The following is a 22,482-nucleotide window of genomic DNA, read 5'->3' as shown; positions in this document are numbered from 1 at the left end:
CAGATTCCGATCAGCGTCAGAATGATTAGAAGGAAGGAGGTTTCTGGGAAAGGGAAAGGGAAAAGGGGGGCTTCTCCCAGAACAAGTCCAAACAGCCTCGCCTCAAATACAGGCCAATGGGGTTCAAACTCCATCACCACAAGCTACATCCCAGCTTTCCTTTTGTAGACGGCACAGTGATTAGCCTCACCGCACCAGGGGCTGGGCTCAGTTCCGGCCCTAGGTCACTGTCTGTGCGGAGTCTCCCCGTGTCTGCGTGGGTTTCCTCCGGGTGCTCCGGTTCCCTCCCACAGTCCGAAAGACGTGCAGGTTAGGGTGCATTGGCCGTGCTAAATTCTCCCTCAGTGTAACCCCAACAGGCACCAGAGTGTTGCGACTCGGGGATTTTCACAGCAACTTCATTGCAGTGTTAATCTAAGCCTGGAATCATAGAATCCATGATGCAGAAGGAGGCCATTCGGCCCATTGAGTCTACACTGACCACAATCCCACCCGGGCCCTATCCCCAATAACCCCATGCAGTTACTCTAGCAAAGGGACATTCCTGACACTAAGGGGCAATTTAGCATGGCCAATCCACCTAATCTACACATCTTTGGACACTAAGGAGCAATTTAGCATGGCCAATCCACCTAACCTACACATCTTTGGACACTAAGGGGCAATTTAGCATGGCCAATCCACCTAATCTACACATCTTTGGACACTAAGGAGCAATTTAGCATGGCCAATCCACCTAACCTACACATCTTTAGACACTAAGGGGCAATTTAGCATGGCCAATCCACCTAATCTACACATCTTTGGACACTAAGGAGCAATTTAGCATGGCCAATCCACCTAACCCGCACATCTTTGGACACTAAGGGGCAATTTAGCATGGCCAATCCACCTAACCTACACATCTTTGGACACTAAGGAGCAATTTAGCATGGCCAATCCACCTAACCTACACATCTTTGGACACTAAGGAGCAATTTAGCATGGCCAATCCACCTAACCTACACATCTTTGGACACTAAGGGGCAATTTAGCATGGCCAATCCACCTAACCTACACATCTTTGGACACTAAGGGGCAATTTAGCATGGCCAATCCACCCTAACCTGCACATCTTTAGGAGGAGACCGGAGCACCCGGAGGAAACCCACGCAGACATGGGGAGAACGTGCAAACTCCACACAGACAGTGACCCGAGCCAGGAATCGAACCCAGGTCCCTGGCGCTGTGAGGCAGCAGTGCTAACCACTGTGCCACTACCTTAATAAATAAACTTTAAATGCAATGATGCGATTCACCCCACCTATTCCCCGCTGATAGCGGTTCCCACATTCACAGCACCCTCCTGGGAAAGAAGTTTCTCCACTGGATTTATTGGTGACTATCTTAATATTTATGGTCCCTAGTTCTAGTCTGCATCCCCCCTGCCCTGCTCAGGGACGCCAATCGATCCCTTCCAAGTATCTACTTAACAAAGAGCCCAGGGTGAGCATGGCTGTGTCAGAGACCAAAGGAGGGATGAGTAGGATTTGCGAGATTCCCATTTCTCTCCCATACATATATTGCTGCAAATCAAGTAAACACTAGCCCTTGAGAGTTATTCTCTGTAGGGAACCACTTGCTCCTTGCCAGTTTGCTGCTTCTACTGATCGCAGGCTGGTAAACAGGACTCAGAAACTGGCACTCAGCTAAACACCAGCCCCAATTAAACTCCACTCAAGCCTGGCGTGGTGCCAGAGTAACATCGCGGCAAATCGCTCCGCCTGTTACTCATCTCGAAAGCAACGGGCGATAAAAATCCAGACAGATATAAAACCGGGCATCATTAGTTTAACACGTCGGCACAATGTCAACATTTATCACTTTTCTCCGTCCCCCCCCCGATTCTCAACATCCCGCCCCAAAACAGAGACAAAAGAGCCAAAACTGTTGGACCTCCACAAGCCATGAATGTAGCCCAGTCCAACACGCAAACCAGCCTCCCATCCACTGACTCTGTCCACACTGGGCAGCGCAGTGGTTAGCACTGCTGCCTCACAGCGCCAGAGACCCAGGTTCGATTCCCTGCTTGGGTCACCGGAGTCCGCACATTCTCTGCGTGGGTTTCCTCCGGGTGCTCCGGTTTCCTCCCACACTCTTAAGAACACGCTGGTTAGGGCGCATTGGCCACGCTAAATTCTCCCTCCGTGTACCCGAACAGGCGCCAGAGTGTGGCGACTAGGGGATTTTCACAGGAACTTCACTGCAGTGTTAATGTAAGCCTACTTGTGACTAATAAATAAACTCTTAACTTCCCGCTGCCTCAGGGAAAAGCAGCCGGCATAATTAAGGACCCCACACGCCCCGGACATTCTCTCTTCCACCTTCTTCCGTCGGGAAAAAGATACAAAAGTCTGAGGTCACGTACCGACCGACTCAAGGACAGCTTCTTCCCTGCTGCTGTTGGACTTTTGAATGGACCCACCTCGCACTAGGTTGATCTACACCCTAGCTATGACTGTAACACTGCATTCTGCACCCTCTCCTTTCCTTCTCTATGAACGGTATGCTCTGTCTGTAGAGCGCGCAAGAAACAACACTTTTCACTGCATCCCAACGCACGTGACAATAATGAATCAGTCAGAAGTCTCACAGCACCAGGTTAAAAGTCCAACAGGTTTATTTGGAATCACGAGCTTACGGAGCGCTGTCCCTTCATCAGGAGACTCACCCGATGAAGGAGCAGCCCTCCGAAAGCCCGTGATTCCAGATAAACCTGTCGGACTTTCAACCTGAGACTGCGCCCACCCCAGTCCGAATCTCCCAGGTCAACAATAAATCAAATCTAATCAGAACTAAATGCCCCTGGAATGATGAGACTGCAACAACTTGATGGGCAAAGGTCAGGAAACGCTGACCTTAAGGTCAGAGGTCAAAGGGGGCTCATGGGGGGGGCACCAGACACTCGGCCTATACAAAAGCAAGCTTCTACATAGCGTTAGGTAACGGTGCAGCCAATCGCTTCGACAGGGGTAGCACAGGGAGGGACTTAAGGGGGGAAACGCTAAGAGAGGGTCAAGGGAGCAATGTGGGGGGGGGCTATAACTTGAAGGACCGACCTGCACACTTCCCAGGATGGTGAGAGAGGGGACGCGGGGCACCATTTAAAAGACGTGAGGGAAGGCCTCTCAAGGTCACTGTCTCCTTCAAATGAGCAAAGGGGGGCACGCTGATCTTCACGGCCCACCTCCAAGCGAGGAGCCTTGGAATCTTCCTCGAAGACATCATCGTCCCCGATGTCCTCGGAGCAGAAGGAGTCGCTGGACATCTTTGGGGCGGGCGCGCCGGCCTTCTCCGGGCCCAGCAGTGTCTTCAGCGTGCAGAGGCTGGAGGCGCACGATGAGGGGAAGAACAAGCGGTACAGGTACGACATCCGGCTGCCCTGCTGCCCTTCGCCCAGCGCCACCTCCACCACGCACAGGCCGTCCCCGTCCCCGGCCCCGCGGCCGCTCGGCAGGCCGGGGGCGAAGGCCAGCGTCTGGGAGCCGCCTCGCCGGGGCCCGGACGGACGCTCCCGCCTCTTCCCGGGCTGCGCCCGCTTGAGCCGGCTGCCCTTCCCCAGGAGGGGGGCCAGCCTCCCGTCGGAGCAAGTCCGGTCCGCGAAGCTCAGGCCGCTGCCCGGCCGGTCGGGCGTGGCGTGGACGTCGTTGAGGGACTTGGAGTGCTTGACCCGCGGCCAAAAGAAGTGCGCCAGCTCCTCTCCCAGCGAACTCCGCTTCCGGGGCGCCCCCTCTTGACAGACGGTGACGGTCTCCTGAGGCAGCCAGTGGCCGCTTCTGGGGTTAGTCAGGAGGGCGACTGCAGTCTGCACTGGGCTGTGTGCCGCACGCTCAGAAGGGTTTGTGTCTAATCTGCATGCGGGAGGGGAGGGAGGAGCGGGTGGAGAGGAGCGGGGGGGGAGGAATCGTGAACAAAGAAAAAGAGAGAGTAGGAAAAGAAGAAATGAAGATAACTCAGGAAACGTCATATTCACACTTCCCAGGCCAGTTGTGCCTCAGTCGCTCACGGAGTTTCGATCCGATCGTTGACCACACGAGAAAGAGAAAGGCGGGGGATAAAGCACAGTTATACATCATGCAAAGATTAAACATACATGACATCCAAAGGGGGTCACCCCCAAAATAAATCTCACCCCCCCCCCCACTTCTTCTCAAGAAGGCATCTCCAGGCACATCCTGATGGAGTTCAGGGGAGTGGCCATCGTTCTGACTTATTGGTAAGCCTTGAGGCTATTTGACTGCTGAACCGTCACAGGTGTCCACACAGGAATCGTGTAGTTGGATTGGAGAGAGGAGTGTTGCTTTTAATCACCAACCCCCCCTCAACTACCCCCAGTTCCAAGCTCAACAGGGAAATTGGAAAGCCACCTAATAATACGACCGATGAGACCCAGACTACGCACGGGATTCCACCGATGAGGTATCAACGCCACTCAAGACAGTTACCCGGAGGCGGGAAAGGGGTGGGCCACCCCGGAATACTAAGAGTTCACTCGACAAGGAGACGGAAACGGTCCCCCCCCCACCGCGCCCCCCCCCACCCCACCCCAACCCTCGCGAGCCGTGCCTTACCTGCAGATGTCCTGGTCCGAGGGACTGACCGAGGTCTGGGAGAAACTGCGTGGTGCTGTCACCGAGGTAGGACTGCCAACCTGTCAGCAACACACCGCACAAGACAGGTTATCGGGGGCAACTCTCAACAATCAGACCCGCGGGAAAGCCAACCTCCCGCCAAAGAATACTTCCAGCTCGGACAAAGGGTCGCCTGGACTCGAAACTCTTTTCTCCCCTTGCTGCCAGACCCGCCGAGATTTTCCAGCGTTTCCTCTCTTGGTTTCAGATTCTGCAGGAATTTGCTTTCACCCAACAAAGATTATCCAGCCTATCCCAATGACCCAGCCTTTAACCCCAGGAAGGTGTGTGAAGGCCAAGTCGCGGGATCCCTACAGTGCAAAACGGAGGCTGTTCGGCCCATCTGCTCTGTGCTGACCATCTCCCAGGCTTTACCCTTGAATCCATTTCCAAAGTTGAGGTCATTTCGGGTTACAGAGAGGGTCCCGCTGTGCATTTAGTGGGCGGCACTGTCCCCAGAAGGTGGGAAAGTGTCAGGTTCTGAACGGAAATCACAGTGTTTCCCTCCAGAATTCACACTCCAGCACCTGTTCGGGTACACCGAGGGAGAACTTAGCACGGCCAACGCGCCTAACCCAGCACGACTGTGGGAAGGAACTGGAGGAAACCCACGCAGACACGGGCAGAACATGCAGACTCTGCACAGACGAGCACCCAAAGGCTGGACTGAAACGCAGGTCCCTGAGAGGGAGCGGTGCTAACCACTGTGCCACCCAGATGTGCTTTTACGACAATCGGCAATGGTTTCACGGTCATCCTTTAGACTTTTTAATTCCAGGTTTTTATTGAATCAAATTGCACCATCTGCCATGGTGGGATTTGAACCCAGATCCCCGGAGCATTACCCTGGCTCTCTGGGTCAGTGACAATACTGCTCCGTCACCGGGATGGTATTCTGTCAGACTTATAGGTCTGTCATTGATCTGATCGGACGAGCCTCTCTCTGCATTGTCCCGGGCTAGGAATGGCATATCCTTCTCCTTCTGAACTTTTCCCACTTGGTTCCGGGCTGTGGCACAGTGGTATTGTCGCTGGACTCGTAATCCAGAGACCCAGGGTAATGTTCTGGGGCCCCGGGTTCAAATCCTGCAGCTGGGGAAATTTGTACCCAATAAATAAAATATCCAGAATTAAGGATCTACTGATGACTATGAAACCACTGTCAGAAAAACCCATCTGGGTCACTAATGTCCTCTTAGGGAAGGGAAATCTGCCATCCTTACCCGGTCTGGCCTCCAGGGCCACAGTAATGTGGTTGACTCTCAACTGCCCTCTGAAATGGCCTGGCAAACCACTCAACCCAAGGGCAGTTAGGGATGGGCAACAGACGCTGGCCCAACCAGCGATACCCACGTCCCCGTGATAGAATAAAGGATAAAGAAACTCGTGCCTCATTCCTCTTGTAAAACACTTTGCTTCTGGACTGTAATTACAATGCAAGTGGCACCTTGTTTTTAATAAAGTGATAAAACCCCAGAAACAAAACCCCAGTTCACTCCGGCTGTTGGGTGGGGAGGGGGTGGGGGGAGAGACCGGGAGAGTTGGTGCAGGACACGATGGGCCAAATGGCCTCTTCCTGCACTTGTACAAAGAACAACACAGCAAGGGAAACAGGCCCTTCGGCCCAACGAGCCCGCGCCGCCATTTCAACATCGTGAGTCCCCTCTTCCACCCATGACCCTTATGGCACTCCACATTGGAAACCAGATTGAGGGGAGACTAATTTAGGGACAATTTGTTAACACCAATCAGCCTAAGAGCACGTCTTTGGGTTGTGGGAGGAAACCGGAGCACCCAGAGAAAAACCCACGCAAGCACGGGGAGAATGTGCAAACTCCCACAGACACCGACCCAAATCCATGTATCTGCACAGCAGACAGTGATAGTCACTGAGCTGTCGTGTAGGGACTCTACGATTCTCTAGCCAGCACGGCTTTGCCAGGAGGGGGGGTCACGCCTCACCTATTTGTTTGAATTTTGAGAGCAGGTGATAAGATGTGTAGACGGAGGGTAGTGGGGGGCGATGTAGTTTATATGGATTTCAACAGAGCCTCTGACAAGATCCCACGTCAGAGACCGATAAAGAAGAACACGGGATCCAGGATGATTTGGCAAGTTGGGTCCGAAACTGGCTCAGTGGCAGCAGAGGGTGATGGTGGGAGGCTGTTCGTGTCACTGGAGGTTTGTGTTCAGTCGTGTCCCGCAGGATCTGTGCCAGATCCCTCATTGCTTATGATATAGAACCCTACAGTGCAGAAAGAGGCCCTTCGGCCCATCGAGTCTGCACTGACCACAATCCCACCCAGGCCCTACCCCCCCATATCCCTACATATTATACCCACTAATCCCTCTAACCTACACATCCCTGGATACTAAGGGGCAATTTCTTTGCACGGCCAATCAACCTAACCCGCACATCTTTGGACTGCGGGAGGAAACCGGAGCACCCGGAGGAAACCCCACGCAGACACGAGGAGAATGTGCAAACTCCACACAGACAGTGACCCGAGCCGGGGATCGAACCCAGGTCTCCTGGAGCTGTGAAGCAGCAGTGCCTCTTTCTGCTCTGTAGGGTTCTATGATTCGATGTAACGCTCGGGCAGGATGCTGTTTGTGGCCAAGCCCACAAGCTACAAGAAGGGGAGTTTCAGTGAGTCTGAAAGTCAAGTGCTCAAGGTCCACCTCCGCAAGGCGAGTGGAGAATAGCTGTGACGTTTCCCTCAGCAACATTCAATACAGTATTCTGTTTACAGTCCGGATGTGTGGACAATACCAAGCCCAAACAATGCTTTGACTCAATTCACAGATAGAAATCTCCAGAGGCCTGGCCCTCCAGGGTCCAATATCTTTCATTCATCAAGTCGTTTCCGACTGAATGCAATGTTAACATGACCTTTCTGTTAGGACACCGTCGTCCCTCAGACCTTCATTCTGGATCATTTACCCGGCTTCCGGAAAAATCTCAGTTCTAATTCCTACCCCCACCCCACATCAGGTAAATACTTGGTGAATCTTTCGGGGGGGGGGGGGGGGTCTGGAAATGTAATGGCTGGATTTTTAGGCCTTGTGTGAAGTGAGTAGGCCTCCACCCAGGCAGGGCTGGGCTCCAGGCGGTAGTCAGGCTTCAGGCCTTATTTGGGCCCCTGTGCTGTGCATGGTTTAAGCTCCAGGCCCCAAACAGACACACGCACACGCACGCAGGGAGTCGAAGGCCTAGTGGTATTATGGCCGGACTATTAATCCAGAAACTAATGTTCTGGGGGACCCGGGTTCGAATCCCGCCACGGCAGATGGTGGAATTTGAATTCAATAAAAAAAAAAATCTGGAATTAAGAATCTACTGATGAAACCATTGTCGGAAAATCCCAACTGGTTCATTAATATCCTTTAGGGAAGGAAATCTGCTGTCCTTACCCGGTCTGGCCTACATGTGACTCCAGAGCCCCAGCAATGTGGCTGACTCTCAACTGCCCTCGGGCAACTAGGGATGGGCAATAAATGCTGACCAGCCAGCAACGCCCACGTCCCACAAATGAATAAAAGAAATGAGCACACATACACACAAGAACATAAGAAATAGGAGCAGGAGTCGGCCATCTAGCCCTTCGAGCCTGCCCCGCCATTCAATAAGATCATGGCTGATCTGAAGTGGATCAGTTCCACTTTCCCGCTTTCTCCCTTAATTCCCCTGTCTATCAGAAACCTATCTACCCGTGACTTAAATATATTGAGCGAGGTAGCCTCCACCACTTCAACGGACAGAGAATTCCAGAGATTCACCACCCCTTGAGTGAAGAAGTCCCTCCTCAACTCCGATCTAAACTGCGCCCCCCCCCCCCCCCCCTCTTATCTTGAGGCTGTGCCCTCTAGTCCTACTGTCCTTTCTGAGCGGGAAGAATCTCTCCACCTCTATCCTATCCATCCCCTTCATTATCTTATACGTCTCTATGAGATCCCCCCTCATCCTTCTAAACTCCAACGAGTACAGACCCAGTCTATGCACACACATACTTGCATGCATGTACAAACGCACCACATACATGGGTGGCACAATGGTTGGCACTGCTGCCAAGGACCCAGGTTCGATTCTGGCCTCGGGTCACTGTCTGTGTGGAGTCTGCATGCTCTCCCCGTTTAAACTTGTTAAAAATTCAGTTTCCGGGGGCGGTTGGGTGTCACAGGTAAGGCTGGCATTTAGTGCCCGGGTCGAGCTGCCCACCTCAGCGACAGTTCAGGGTCAGCCATGCGGGGGTGAGGGTGGAACGCTGACCCAGGGCAGGCTGGGAATGGAGGTGATTAGTAAACCTGATCCGAGACACGCTGGTGTCGACACATAGCTCGTCAAAAATAACTTCCAGATTTATTCTTAAGCTGATGAACGCGTGTTTATAAGCCCAGTGACATGACCTCGACACTGTTGTAACTTGTGTGTGCGTGTGGTTGTGCATGTGTGTGTGTGTGTGTGCGCGTGTGTGTATGTGTGCATGTTTCTGAATGTTTGCACATATGCGTATATGCACATGCTTGTGTGTTTATGCATATGTGTTTGTGCGTATGTATGTGTGTTTGTGCATGTTTGCATGTGTGTCTGCATGTTTGCACGTGTGTTGGTGCATATTTGCTCATGTGTGTGCGTGTATTTATGCATGAGTACCCATGTTTTATTGAAGTTTATTTATTACTCATAAGCAAGGTTCACATTAACGCTGCAACAAAGCCACCATGAAATTCCCCTCCTGACCAAACAGGTTGGAATCCCTCCAAACACACCAATGGCTGGTGGCACGGTGGGTTAGCACTGCTGCCTCACAGCGCCAGGGTCCCAGGTTCAATTCCGGGCTCGGGTCACTGTCTGTGTGGAGTTTGCACATTCTCCCCATGTCTGTGTGGGTTTGCTCCGGTTTCCTCCCACAGTCCAAAAGATGTGTGGGTTAGGGTGCTAAATTCTCCCTCAGTGTAACCCGAACAGGAGTGTGGGGTATTTCACAGTAGCTTCATTGCAGTGTTAATGTAAGGCTGTTTGTGACACTAATAAACTTTTAGTGAGAGCGGGAGGGACTCCTGGTCAGTCATGTTTGATGTGGAGTGGCACCCTTCAGGCTATAAGCCCCTGGCAACAGACTAGTGACCTGTCCTGGGAATTGTTAGCTATGGGGACAGATATAAGTCTGTCTCAAAAAGCCACTTGGAGCAGGAAGAGAGCTGGAATTAAACAAGCGGGCGGAGCCAAAGACTGCGGATGTTGGAATCTAAAACAGGAAAAAGTGCTGGAAAATCTCAGCAGGTGAGCAGGAGAGACAGTAACTGCGTGGGTTTCCTCCGGGTGTTCCCGTTTCCTCGCACAGTCTGAAGGACATGCTGGTTAGATGCGTTGACCCGAACAGGCGCCGGACTGGGGGAGCATCACAGTAACTTCATTGCGGTGTTATTGTAAGCCTTTCTTGCGACTAATAAATAAAATTTAAAATTTAATTTGTGGGGGGGTGGGGGGGTTGGTGGGGGAGTTCAGGGTTTCAGAACCCAGGCGAGGGTGAAACTGAACTGGCTCCTTGATATTCCTGGGGAGGTTCGGGAAGTAAACCTCAGGATTTTCTGTCAGCGATGTTACTGTGTCGGTAACTGGAATCGATGCAAATTTCAGAAATCGGATTTTTCCCCTCGCACGTTTCCCCCGGGGCAGCGGTGATTAAATAGCCACCTCGTCAACTGTTCTAAATGCCATGGACAGTATTAATCAGCAAGTATCTTTAATCCTTGGGAAGATTGCTACAGTCTGCGTGTCATATCAATTAATCAGAGGAACTTTAATGAGCACCTTTCCTGCTGATAGGCGGCACAGTGGGTTAGCACTGCTGCCTCACAGCGCCAGGGAGCTGGGTTCGATTCCCGGCTCGGGTCACTGTCTGTGTGGAGCCTGCACGTTCTCCCCGTGTCTGCGTGGGTTTCCTCCGGAAGCTCTGGTTTCCTCCCACAGGGGTTAGGGATGTGTGGGTTAGGTTGATTGGCCATGCTAAAGTTGCCCCTTAGTGTCCTGAGATGTGTAGGTTAGAGGGATTAGTGGGTATAATGTGTAGGGATATGGGGGTAGGGCCTGGGTGGGATTGTGTTCGGTGTAGAGTCGATGGGCCGAAGGGTCTCTTTCTGTACTGTGGGAATTCTATGTTCTATGATTCTAAGTTGTTCTTTAGTGTCCAAAGATGTGTAGGTTAGGTGGATTGGCCATGCTAAATTGCCCCTTAGTGTCCAAAGATGTGCAGGTTAGGGTGGATTGGCCATGCTAAATTGCCCCTTAGTGTCCAAAGATGTGCAGGTTAGGGTGGATTGGCCATGCTAAATTGCCCCTTAGTGTCCAAAGATGCGCAGGTTAGGGTGGATTGGCCATGCTAAATTGCCCCTTAGTGTCCAAAGATGTGTAGGTTAGGGTGGATTGGCCATGCTAAATTGCCCCTTAGTGTCCAAAGATGTGCAGGTTAGGTGGATTGGCCATGCTAAATTGCCCCTTGGTGTCAGGGGGAATTAGCAGAATAAATACATGGGGTTACAGGGATAGGGCCTGGGTGGGATTGTGGTGGGTGTGGGCTCGATGGGCTGAATGGCCTCTTTCTGCACTGGAGGGATTCTATGATTCTATTACCGACCTGGGGACGTGACAGACAGGACAGTAAGCGAGACAGTTCCTTATAAAATGGCTGGAACGGACGGTTTACAGGAAAACAACTTTAAACTATCGCCCAGCAAGCCTGCAGTGTATCATTTCAACAGCAAATCAAGGGGTAGGCTTTATGGGAAATGCGGGACCTACCTTTGAGATGTTGCTCGAGTGACTGGCAGAATGACCCAGGGGCTTTTCATTCTGTAAGGGAAACGTCAACCAGGTTATTCTTGTTAAAAGCAGGCCAGTGAAACTAACAGCAGACACTTCACTCTCTCCAACCAGAGACTGGCGGAAGGGGGGGACAATCGTCAGTGTGAAACTGTACACTTCAGAAACCTGATAGTCAAAGATAACCACAGCACACAGCTTAACCTCAGGATGTCACACTTTGTCATCCAGGAAGCTCCCAAAATATCATCACAGGTGACGCACAAAACCCAAATTTCATCGGCTCCCTCCAGGGCAGACGGAGGTCATCCAGCCCAGTGAGTCTGTACCAACTCTCCGACAGAGTATCCCACTCGGGCACTATCCCAGTAACCCCACGTATTTACCCCGCTAATTCCACCCCCCCCCAACCTGCACCAATTTAGTGCAGGCAATCCCCCTAACCCACACATTTTTAAAGGGAGAAAACCGGAGCTCCCGGAGGAAACCCACGCAGACACAGGGAGAACGTGCAGACTCTGCGCACAGACGGTGACCCCAGCCGGGAATCGAACCCAGGTCCCTGGCGCTGTGAGGAGTGCTAACCCACTGTGCCACCAAACAGCAGTGCGGTAATAATCAATGATTCAGTAATGTTATTGGAGGGATAGATATTGGCCAGAACGCAAGGGGAACCCCTAACACACAATGTCCACTTTTCTTTCTTTTAAGCATTTCTTTTACAGAAAATTACTAGGTCTCGGTTTAATATCTCAGCTGGAAAGACATTGCCTGGAGCAGTGCAGCACTCCCTCATTGCGGGCAGTGGGGAAGGAGTCTAAATTTTTGTGCTCAGGTCTCTGGGAGTGGGATTTGAACCCTCAGACCTTCAAACTCAAAGGGGTGAGATTGCTAAGAGGAATGAGGGGCAACCTTGCTGAGACGTACAGGATTCTCAGGGAGTTTGGCAGGGTAGATGCTGAGAGGCTGGTTCTCCGTGCGAGAGAGTCTGAGATCAAAGGCAGAGTCAGGGGGTCTGTTTGAGGCAGAGATGGGGAGGAATTTCTTCTCTCGGGAGGGAGTGAATCTGTGGGATTCTTTCCCCCGGGAGGGTTGTAGAGGCTGGGGTCGTTAAGTATGTTCAAGGCTGAGACAGTGAGATTTTTAATCAGTAAAAGGGAATCAAGGATAAGACGGGAGATTTGGGGTTGGGGATTATCAAATCAGGTCAGTTAAGATCTCATTCAGCGGCAGTGCAGACTCGATGGGCCGAGTGGCCTCCTGCACTGTAGGGATTCTGTGTTGAGCAAATTCCAGATACAACTCCCATAGGTTCATTCATGGGCATCAGAAGATGGGTTAAAGAACCCCTACGGTGCAGGGGGAGGTGATCCGGCCCATTGGGTGTGTACTTAGGAAGCATAGAAACCCTACAGTACAGAGAGAAAGGCCATTCAGCCCATTGAGTCTGCACCGATCACAATCCCACTGAGGCCCTAGCCCCATATCCCTACATGTTTTACCCACTAATCCCTCTAACCTACAAATCTCAGTGTCAGAGGGATTAGTTAGGGTAAATGCATGGGGGAATGGGGTTAGTGGGATTGTGGTTGGTGCAGGCATTGATGGGCTGAAGGGCCACCTTCTGCACTGTAGGATTCTATAAGTCAGGAGGGGGCCTTCGTAAAAAGTCAAGTCTGTCTTTCTTCTTCACTTGTACATTTCTCCCAGATCAATGCACTGCAACAACCAACTAAACAACCTCCTTAAACAGCCTCCAACACTGGGCAGCCGATTGCAGGAATCCCATCTCTTACACTGCTGCCTCACCGCACCAGGAACCCGGGTTCAATTCCAGCCTCGGGTCACTGTCTGTGCGGAGTTTGCACATTCTTCCTGTGTTTGCATGGGGAAAATAGGCTAAATTGCCTCTTGGTGTCCAAAGATGTGCAGGTTAGGTGGATTGGCCATGATAAATTGCCCCTTAGTGTCCAAAGATGTGCAGGTTAGGTGGATTGGCCATGCTAAATTGCCCCTTGGCGTCCAAAGATGTGCAGGTTAGGTGGATTGGCCATGCTAAATTGCCCCTTAGTGTCCAAAGATGTGCAGGTTAGGTGGATTGGCCATGCTAAATTGCCCCTTAGTGTCCAAAGATGTGCAGGTTAGGTGGATTGGCCGTGCTAAATTGCCCCTTAGTGTCCAAAGGTGTGTAGGTTAGATGGATTGGCCATGCTAAATTGCCCCTTAGTGTCCAAAGATGTGTAGGTTAGGTGGATTGGCCGTGCTAAATTGCCCCTTAGTGTCCAAAGATGTGCAGGTTAGGGGGATTGGCCATGCTAAATTGCCCCTTAGTGTCCAAAGGTGTGCAGGTTAGGTGGATTGGCCATGCTAAATTGCCCCTTAGTGTCCAAAGGTGTGCAGGTTAGGGGGATTGGCCATGCTAAATTGCCCCTTAGTGTCCAAAGATGTGCAGGTTAGGGGGATTGGCCATGCTAAATTGCCCCTTAGTGTCCAAAGATGTGTAGGTTAGGTGGATTGGCCATGCTAAATTGCTCCTTAGTGTCCAAAGATGTGCAGGTTAGGTGGATTGGCTATGCTAAATTGCCCCTTAGTGTCCAAAGGTGTGCAGGTTAGGTGGATTGGCCATGCTAAATTGCCCCTTAGTGTCCAAAGGTGTGCAGGTTAGGTGGGTTGGCCGTGCTAAATTGCTCCTTAGTGACAGGGGGATTAGCAGGATAAATACATGGGGTTACGGGGATAGAACCTGGGTGGGATTGTTGTTGGCGCAGACCCGATGGGCTGAATGGCCTCTCTCTGCATTGCAGGGATTGTATGGACGTCTTTCCAAAGTGGGCAGACTCACACAAGCCACAGTTAAGCCACCCCATACGTTGAAAAATCCAGAGATCTTCCCGACCCCGTGGGGGGGGGTGTGTCTCACGTGAGTGGGCTGGGGGTGTAACGATCACGCCGCAGACTTGTGCCCCGTATCCAGTCCGGGAATTCCAGTCTGGCATTGACGGAGGACGGAATGATGGCGCTGAAATGGGCTCTTAAAAACAAGGGGGGAGTTCTTCCCAGAATCCTCAGCAACGTTCATCTCTCACCCAATCACTGGGCTCTTGCCACATAACTTTCAGTTACCTAGGCCCCAGGCTCTAAACCCCTCTCACTCCCTCCCTACCTCCTCCTCAAAGACACTCCTCAAGACCCAACCCTTCTGGGTCACCTGTCCCAATATCTCATAGACATCAGTCTGGCTGCAAATCAGGTTTAGGACCTGGATGGTGAAAGGCGCTATACAAATGCAGACCTTGCTTCAGTGACCCAATCGTCAACCGGCCCACTAATAAATCTTGGGAAGCATCTTGGGACGCTCTACTGCGTTTGTTTCAAAACAAGAAAGGGTGCCGTGCAAACGCAAGCAGCTGTTGCTGTATGTGGGATCCTGCTGTGCACAACGCGGCCCCGACGATTCCTGCACTACAAAGGTTCAAAGAATGTACCCCGGGTTTTGAGTTCATTGTCACAAGTCGGCTGACATTAACACCGCAATGGAGTTACTGTGAAAATCCTCTAGTCGCCACACTCCGGCGCCCGTTTGGGTTACACTGAGGGAGAGTTTAGCACGGCCGATCCATCTAACCAGCACGTCTTTCCGACTGTGGGAGGAACCCAGAGGAAACCCACCCAGACACGGGGAGAATGCGCAGACTCCATACAGACAGTGACCCAAGCCGGGACTCGAACCCCAGTCCCTGGCGCAGTGCTAACCCCTGTGCCACCCAGATGGATTTTTTACGACGATTGACAATAGTTTCATGGTCACCGTTGGAGTTTTTAATTCCAGATTTTTGCCGGATTCGGACTGCACCATCTGCCGTGGTGGGATGTGAACCTGGCTCCCCGGAGCTTTACCCTGGCTCCCCGGGTTATTAGCCCAATAACAGCCCAGACTCCACCGAGACAGTGGCCGGGAGTCGAACCCGGGTCCCAGTCGCTACGGGGCGGCAGTGCTAAACACTGGAGAACGCGAGAAGGTGCTACAGAAATGTAAGATCTCTCTCTCTCTCTCTCGGGGGAGTGAGACGCACGCACAAATTTCCCTCAGCTGGGAAAGATCGGGAGCGCTGAGGTTTGTCTCGAACGGGGGGCCCAAATCAGGCTCCAGGGGAAAGCTGGCGAACTCTCCCGCCAGGCAGTGAGCTCTGCCACGGGGCCTACAGGCCGGTATCGGACACAGCGGAGCAGGTCAAAGTCAACACCGGCATTCTCTACCAGGCAATCTGGAACAAGTCACCAAGGAAATCACCTGTGTGACTGTTGCCAGGCGACCGCACATCCCAGGAGCGCGTACCAGTCATCACAGCACAGCACAGAAGCTAATAACAGCTTTCCCCCATTTATTTCTCTGAAGTTAGCTTCTTAGCTCCAGAGTCACGGCCAGACTGCACAAACGTTGCTGGGTTTTTTTTCCCTCCTCCAAGGCCTCCTCCCAGTTTTGGCCTCTCCTGTTACACAGAACACTACAGCACGAACAGGCCCTTCGGCCTACAGGTTGCGCCTATCATATCCATACCTACCAGGCCTATCTATAACCCCCAATCCCATTAAATCCCATGTACTCATCCAGAAATCTCTTAAAAGACCCCAGCGAGTTCGCCTCTACCACCACCAACGGCAGCCGATTCCACTCACTCACCACCCTCTGAGTGAAAAACTTACCCCTAACATCTCCTCTGTACCTGCTCCCCAGCACCTTAAACCTGTGTCCTCTCGTAGCGACCATTTCAGCCCTGGGAAATAGCCTCCGAGAATCCACCCTATCTATTCCTCTCAACGTTTTATAAACCTCTATCAGGTCGCCTCTCAACCTCCGTCTCTCCAGGGAGAAGAGACCGAGCTCCCTCAACCTATCCTCATAAGGCATGCCTCCCAATCCAGGCAACATCCTTGTAAGTCTCCTCTGCACCCTCTCAATAGCTTCCACATCCTTCCTGTTGATCCCAACTTGTACAGAGAGAGCCGGACACCTTCACAATGGCCCATTGGACCCAGGCGGGCTGTTCGACCATGAGTCGCTGCGTGGCCCCTCCCTTCCTGACCAACATCCGCCATTTCGCAGCACGGTGGCACACTGCGATTAGCACTGCTGCCTCAGGGACCCAGGTTCGATTCCCGGCTCGGGTCACCATCTGTGTGGAGTTTGCACGTTCTCCCCGTGTCTGCGTGGGTTTCCTCCCACACTCCAAAGATGTGCGGGTTAGGTGGATTGGCCGTGCTAAATTGCCCCTTAGTGCCAGGGGAATTAGCAGGATAAATACATGAGGTCATGGGGATAGGGCCTGTGTAGAATTGTGTCAGTGTGGACTCAATGGGCCGAATGGTCTCCTTCTGCACAGTCAGGATTCGATGATTCTCTGATTTTGAGCTTCCGTGCTCCAACTTATATTAAAAAATTATTCACTCATGGGACATTGGCGCGCTGGGGGGGGGGCAGCATTTATTGCCCACCCCTAATTGCCCTTGAACTGAGTGGTCTGCTAGGCCATTTCAGGGGGGCAGTTGAGATTCATAGACTCTTCCGGTTTCCTCCCACAGTCCGAAAGACGCGCTGGTTAGGGTGCGTTGGCCGTGCTAAATTCTCCCTCAGTGTTACCCGAACAGGAGTGTGGAGATTTTCCACAGTAACTTCACTGCAGTGTTAATGTCAGCCTTACTTGTGACACTAGTCAATAAACTAAACTTAGCCCACGCCAGCCAACCCTTTTGCCGTTTCATCCTCAACCGAGCTCTAATCGGCCACAGGCGGGACGGCCGCCCACCCTCGGCCAATCAGATTGGACCCACGGCTCTCCAGCCCCTCCGAGCGCAGCGCTGCAGTGGCCAGAAGAGGTACTGCAGCGCTGTGCCTGGGCCAAAGTCCAGCAGTGGGGGGGGGGGGGGGGGAGGTGTGTTTTGGCTAACTACTGAGGGTCTGATCTCTGTGTCAAAGGTATACTGGGAAGGGTGAGGGCCAGAGCTCCCAGCTCTGGGAGTGGAAGGTGACCCAAGTCTGAAGGGGGCTTCAAACTAAGGCCTCGCCCCAAGATGGAGATTCGTAACATGTCCAGTGTCTCACCCCGCTCTGGCCGGTGCCCGCCAATTGAGGCTGGGCAGCTAAAGGCCTTTTAGTAGGCCTTAATCTGGGAAAGAACAGAGTTCCCACCCCTCCATGTTATTGCGTCAGGGTCAAGGCAGGTGGGATTCTAGAGGGAAGGCCATCCATGGAATTTTACATTGCCCAACAGGCCTTCACCTCCCCCGCACGCACCCCCCCTCCCCCCCCACCCCCCAATCCTGCTGGGTGGGGGGAGGACCATCAAATTCCAGCCACAGCAAGAATATCCCTTCTGCAGGCCCTTGCCCGGAGCAACCTGACCCGACTAAACAAATTCATTCTTTAAACAACAGGGGGGGGTTACCAGGAGGAATATCAGAAAATGGGAGGTGTAGGCCAGGCCATTCGGCCCATCGAGCTAATAACAGGTTAGTCAGGCTGTTCATTAATGGGACAAGTGGGTAGATTTCTCACAGGTTCCCTCAGTGACACCCATACAGATTAAAGCCTAACCACAAGGCCTTTAGCGACTTCCAAACCAGAAGGTCATGGCTTCAGGACTCCAGGGCACATCAGCACAAGATCTGGGTGTATACTGTCAGTGTCAGTAACAAGAGAGAGAGGGACAGAAACAGAGAGAGAGAGGGAGAGAGATGGAAACGGATAGAGAGGGAGAGAGACTGGGATAGAGGGTGACAAAGAGAGAAAGACTGGGATAAAGAGACAGACAGACAGAGACAGAGAGACGGGGATAGAAAGAAAGAGAGACAGACAGAGCGAGAGAGAAAGAGAATGGGATAGAGAGAGAAAGAGCAAGACTGGGACAGAGAGGAAGACATAGACAGAGACAGAGTACTGGGATAGAGAGAGAGACAGAGTACTGGGATAGAGAGAGAGACAGAGTACTGGGATAGAGAGAGAGAGACAGAGACTGGGATAGAGAGACAGACAGAGTACTGGGATAGAGAGACAGACAGAGTACTGGGATAGAGAGACAGTCAGAGTACTGGGATAGAGAGACAGTCAGAGTACTGGGATAGAGAGACAGTCAGAGTACTGGGATAGAGAGACAGACAGAGAGACTGGCATAGAGAGAGAGACAGAGTACTGGGATAGAGAAACAGACAGAGTACTGGGATAGAGAGACAGACAGAGAGACTGGCATAGAGAGAGAGACAGAGTACTGGGATAGAGAGACAGACAGAGTACTGGGATAGAGAGACAGACAGAGTACTGGGATAGAGAGACAGAGACTGGGATAGAGAGAGAGACAGAGACTGGGATAGAGAGACAGACAGAGTACTGGGATAGAGAGAGAGACAGAGACTGGGATAGAGAGACAGACAGAGTACTGGGATAGAGAGACAGTCAGAGTACTGGGATAGAGAGACAGACAGAGTACTGGGATAGAGAGAGAGACAGAGTACTGGGATAGAGAGAGAGAGACAGAGACTGGGATAGAGAGACAGACAGAGTACTGGGATAGAGAGACAGTCAGAGTACTGGGATAGAGAGACAGTCAGAGTACTGGGATAGAGAGACAGTCAGAGTACTGGGATAGAGAGACAGACAGAGAGACTGGCATAGAGAGAGAGACAGAGTACTGGGATAGAGAAACAGACAGAGTACTGGGATAGAGAGACAGACAGAGAGACTGGCATAGAGAGAGAGACAGAGTACTGGGATAGAGAGACAGACAGAGTACTGGGATAGAGAGACAGACAGAGTACTGGGATAGAGAGACAGAGACTGGGATAGAGAGAGAGACAGAGACTGGGATAGAGAGACAGACAGAGTACTGGGATAGAGAGACAGACAGAGTACTGGGATAGAGAGACAGACAGAGTACTGGGATAGAGAGACAGACAGAGAGACTGGCATAGAGAGAGAGACAGAGTACTGGGATAGAGAAACAGACAGAGTACTGGGATAGAGAGACAGACAGAGAGACTGGCATAGAGAGAGAGACAGAGTACTGGGATAGAGAGACAGACAGAGTACTGGGATAGAGAGACAGACAGAGTACTGGGATAGAGAGACAGAGACTGGGATAGAGAGAGAGACAGAGACTGGGATAGAGAGACAGACAGAGTACTGGGATAGAGAGAGAGACAGAGACTGGGATAGAGAGACAGACAGAGTACTGGGATAGAGAGACAGTCAGAGTACTGGGATAGAGAGACAGACAGAGTACTGGGATAGAGAGACAGACAGAGTACTGGGATAGAGAGACAGACAGAGTACTGGGATAGAGAGACAGAGACTGGGATAGAGAGAGAGACAGAGACTGGGATAGAGAGACAGACAGAGTACTGGGATAGAGAGAGAGACAGAGACTGGGATAGAGAGACAGACAGAGTACTGGGATAGAGAGACAGTCAGAGTACTGGGATAGAGAGACAGTCAGAGTACTGGGATAGAGAGACAGACAGAGTACTGGGATAGAGAGACAGAGACTGGGATAGAGAGAGAGACAGAGACTGGGATAGAGAGACAGACAGAGTACTGGGATAGAGAGAGAGACAGAGACTGGGATAGAGAGAGAGACAGAGACTGGGATAGAGAGAGAGACAGACAGAGTACTGGGATAGAGAGAGAGACAGACAGAGTACTGGGATAGAGAGACAGACAGAGAGACTGGCATAGAGAGAGAGACAGAGTACTGGGATAGAGAGACAGACAGAGTATTGGGATAGAGAGAGAGACAGAGTACTGGGATAGAGAGACAGACAGAGTATTGGGATAGAGAGAGAGACAGAGTACTGGGATAGAGAGACAGACAGAGTACTGGGATAGAGAGACAGGCAGAGTACTGGGATAGAGAGACAGACAGAGAGACTGGCATAGAGAGAGAGACAGAGTACTGGGATAGAGAGACAGACAGAGTACTGGGATAGAGAGACAGACAGAGTATTGGGATAGAGAGAGAGACAGAGTACTGGGATAGAGAGAGAGGCAGAGTACTGGGATAGAGAGACAGTCAGAGTACTGGGATAGAGAGACAGACAGAGTACTGGGATAGAGAGACAGACAGAGTACTGGGATAGAGAGACAGAGACTGGGATAGAGAGACAGACAGAGGGACTGGGATAGAGAGAAAGACAGAGGGACTGGGATAGAGACAGACAGAGAGACTGGCATAGAGAGAGAGACAGAGACAGTTTTAAGCTTATTTATTAGTGTCACGAGTAGGCTTACATTAACACTGCAATGAAGTTACGAAAATCCCCGAGCTGCCACATTCCGGCACCTGTTCGGGTTACACTGAGGGAGAATTTAGCACGGCCAATGCACCCTAACCAGCACGTCTTTGGACCGTGGGAGGAATCCAGAGCACCTGGAGAAAACCCACGCAGACACAGGGAGAACGTGCAAACTCCACACAGACAGTGACCCAAGGCTGGGAATCGGACCCAGGCCCCTGGCGCTGTGAGGCAGCAGTGCTAACCACAGAGAGAGACAGAGAGAGAGAGAGAGAGGGAGTGCTACACTGTCAGAGGTGCTGTCTATTGGACCAGATGTTAAAGTGAGGGCCCTACCAGCCACCTGAGGTGAGGCCCCCATGGCACCATCTCGAGAATAGGGGAGACCTCGCTCACATCCTGGCCGACACCAGAACACAGGGTGTCCAACCACAATCGCATTGCTGTGTGTGGGAGCTTGCTGTGCGCTGACTGACGACACCTCACAAAGTACATCATTGGCCGTGGGGGTGTGTCACTCCACTCTGCAGGGCATTGAAGAGATGCCAGTCTGTTTCTGGAGGGCGACTCTGGCTGAGTAAGCTCTGGGATATCCATCCCGGCGAATGGTGAGGTTCGAGCAGAGAAGGCACAGATTGTAAATCAATAAACTCCTTGGGTTACAGTGACAATGCCAAGCTACATCTAATACAGAGCAGCAACTGTAAATATCAACAGAGGGAGCCAGCCTCTAACGTACAGAGGTGAGGCTGGGGAATACCCCAATCTGGGTCACTACCTTGCGCCACGTACGCAGGGGTCGTCTCCACGCGGCACAGGAGGATCCAACTCGTCAAGTGCTTCCTGCCAACCGGCAACGAGGGGCGACTTCCTCACAAATGGGAAATTGGAGTCATCGAGGTTTACAGGAAGGAAACAGGCCTTTGGCCCAGCTTGTCCATAACATCCAGTTTTTAACCAATAAGTTAGTCCCATCTGCCCACGTTTGGCCCATATCCCTCTACACCCATCTTACCCGTGTAACTGTCTAAACGCTTTTTAAAACACAAAATTGTACCCGTCTCTACTACTACCTATGGCAGCTCGTTCCAGACCCTCACCATCCTGTGAAAAAATTGCCCCTCTGGACATTTTTGTATCTCTCCCCTCTCACCTTAAACCCATGCCCTCTAGTTTTAGACTCCTCTACCTTTGGAAAAGGATGTTAACTATCTAGCTGTTCTGTGCCCCTCATTATTGTATAGACCTCTATAAGATCACCCCTCACCTCCTACGCTCCAGAGGAAAAAGTTCCAGTCTATCCAGCCTCTCTCTATAACTCAATCCATCAAGTCCTGGTTGCATCCTAGTAAATCTTTTCTGCACTCTTTCTAGTTTATTAATATCCTTTCTATAATAGGGTGATCAGAACTGTACACAGTATTCCAAGTGTGGCCTTACCAATGTCTTGTACAACTTCAACAAGACATCCCGATTCTTTTATAGAATAGAATAGAACCCCTACAGTACAGAAGGAGGCCCATTGAATCTCTACCGATCACAATCCCACCCAGGCCCTATTACTGTAACCCCGCACATTTACCCTGCTAAACCCCCTAACACTAAAGGGCAACTTAGCACGGCCAATCAACCTAACCCACACATCTTTGGACTGTGGGGGGAAACCGGAGCACCCGGAGGAAACCCACGCAGACACGAGGAGAATGT

At 51.7% G+C, this 22,482-nt stretch overlaps 1 protein-coding gene across 1 annotated transcript in view; it reads right to left on the bottom strand.

Annotated features, from left to right (window-relative positions):
* The window catches only part of LOC145360474 (uncharacterized), a 48,950-nt gene that overhangs the window by 9,276 nt on the left and 17,192 nt on the right, over window positions 1-22,482 (bottom strand). The window contains exons 2-4 of the mRNA XM_080215694.1: window positions 11,473-11,523; window positions 4,611-4,690; window positions 3,099-3,890 (exon numbers count right to left, since the gene is read on the bottom strand). Coding sequence (XP_080071820.1) covers window positions 3,099-3,890; window positions 4,611-4,690; window positions 11,473-11,523 — 923 coding nt within the window. The remainder of the gene's footprint in view (window positions 1-3,098; window positions 3,891-4,610; window positions 4,691-11,472; window positions 11,524-22,482) is intronic.

Source organism: Carcharhinus amblyrhynchos, chromosome 31 (assembly GCF_965287045.1).
Source record: "Carcharhinus amblyrhynchos chromosome 31, sCarAmb.v2.hapA, whole genome shotgun sequence".
NCBI classification, from domain to species: Eukaryota; Metazoa; Chordata; class Chondrichthyes; order Carcharhiniformes; family Carcharhinidae; genus Carcharhinus; species Carcharhinus amblyrhynchos.
Note: the sequence above shows the minus strand (reverse complement) of the source record. Positions and strands in the feature narration are given on the sequence as shown.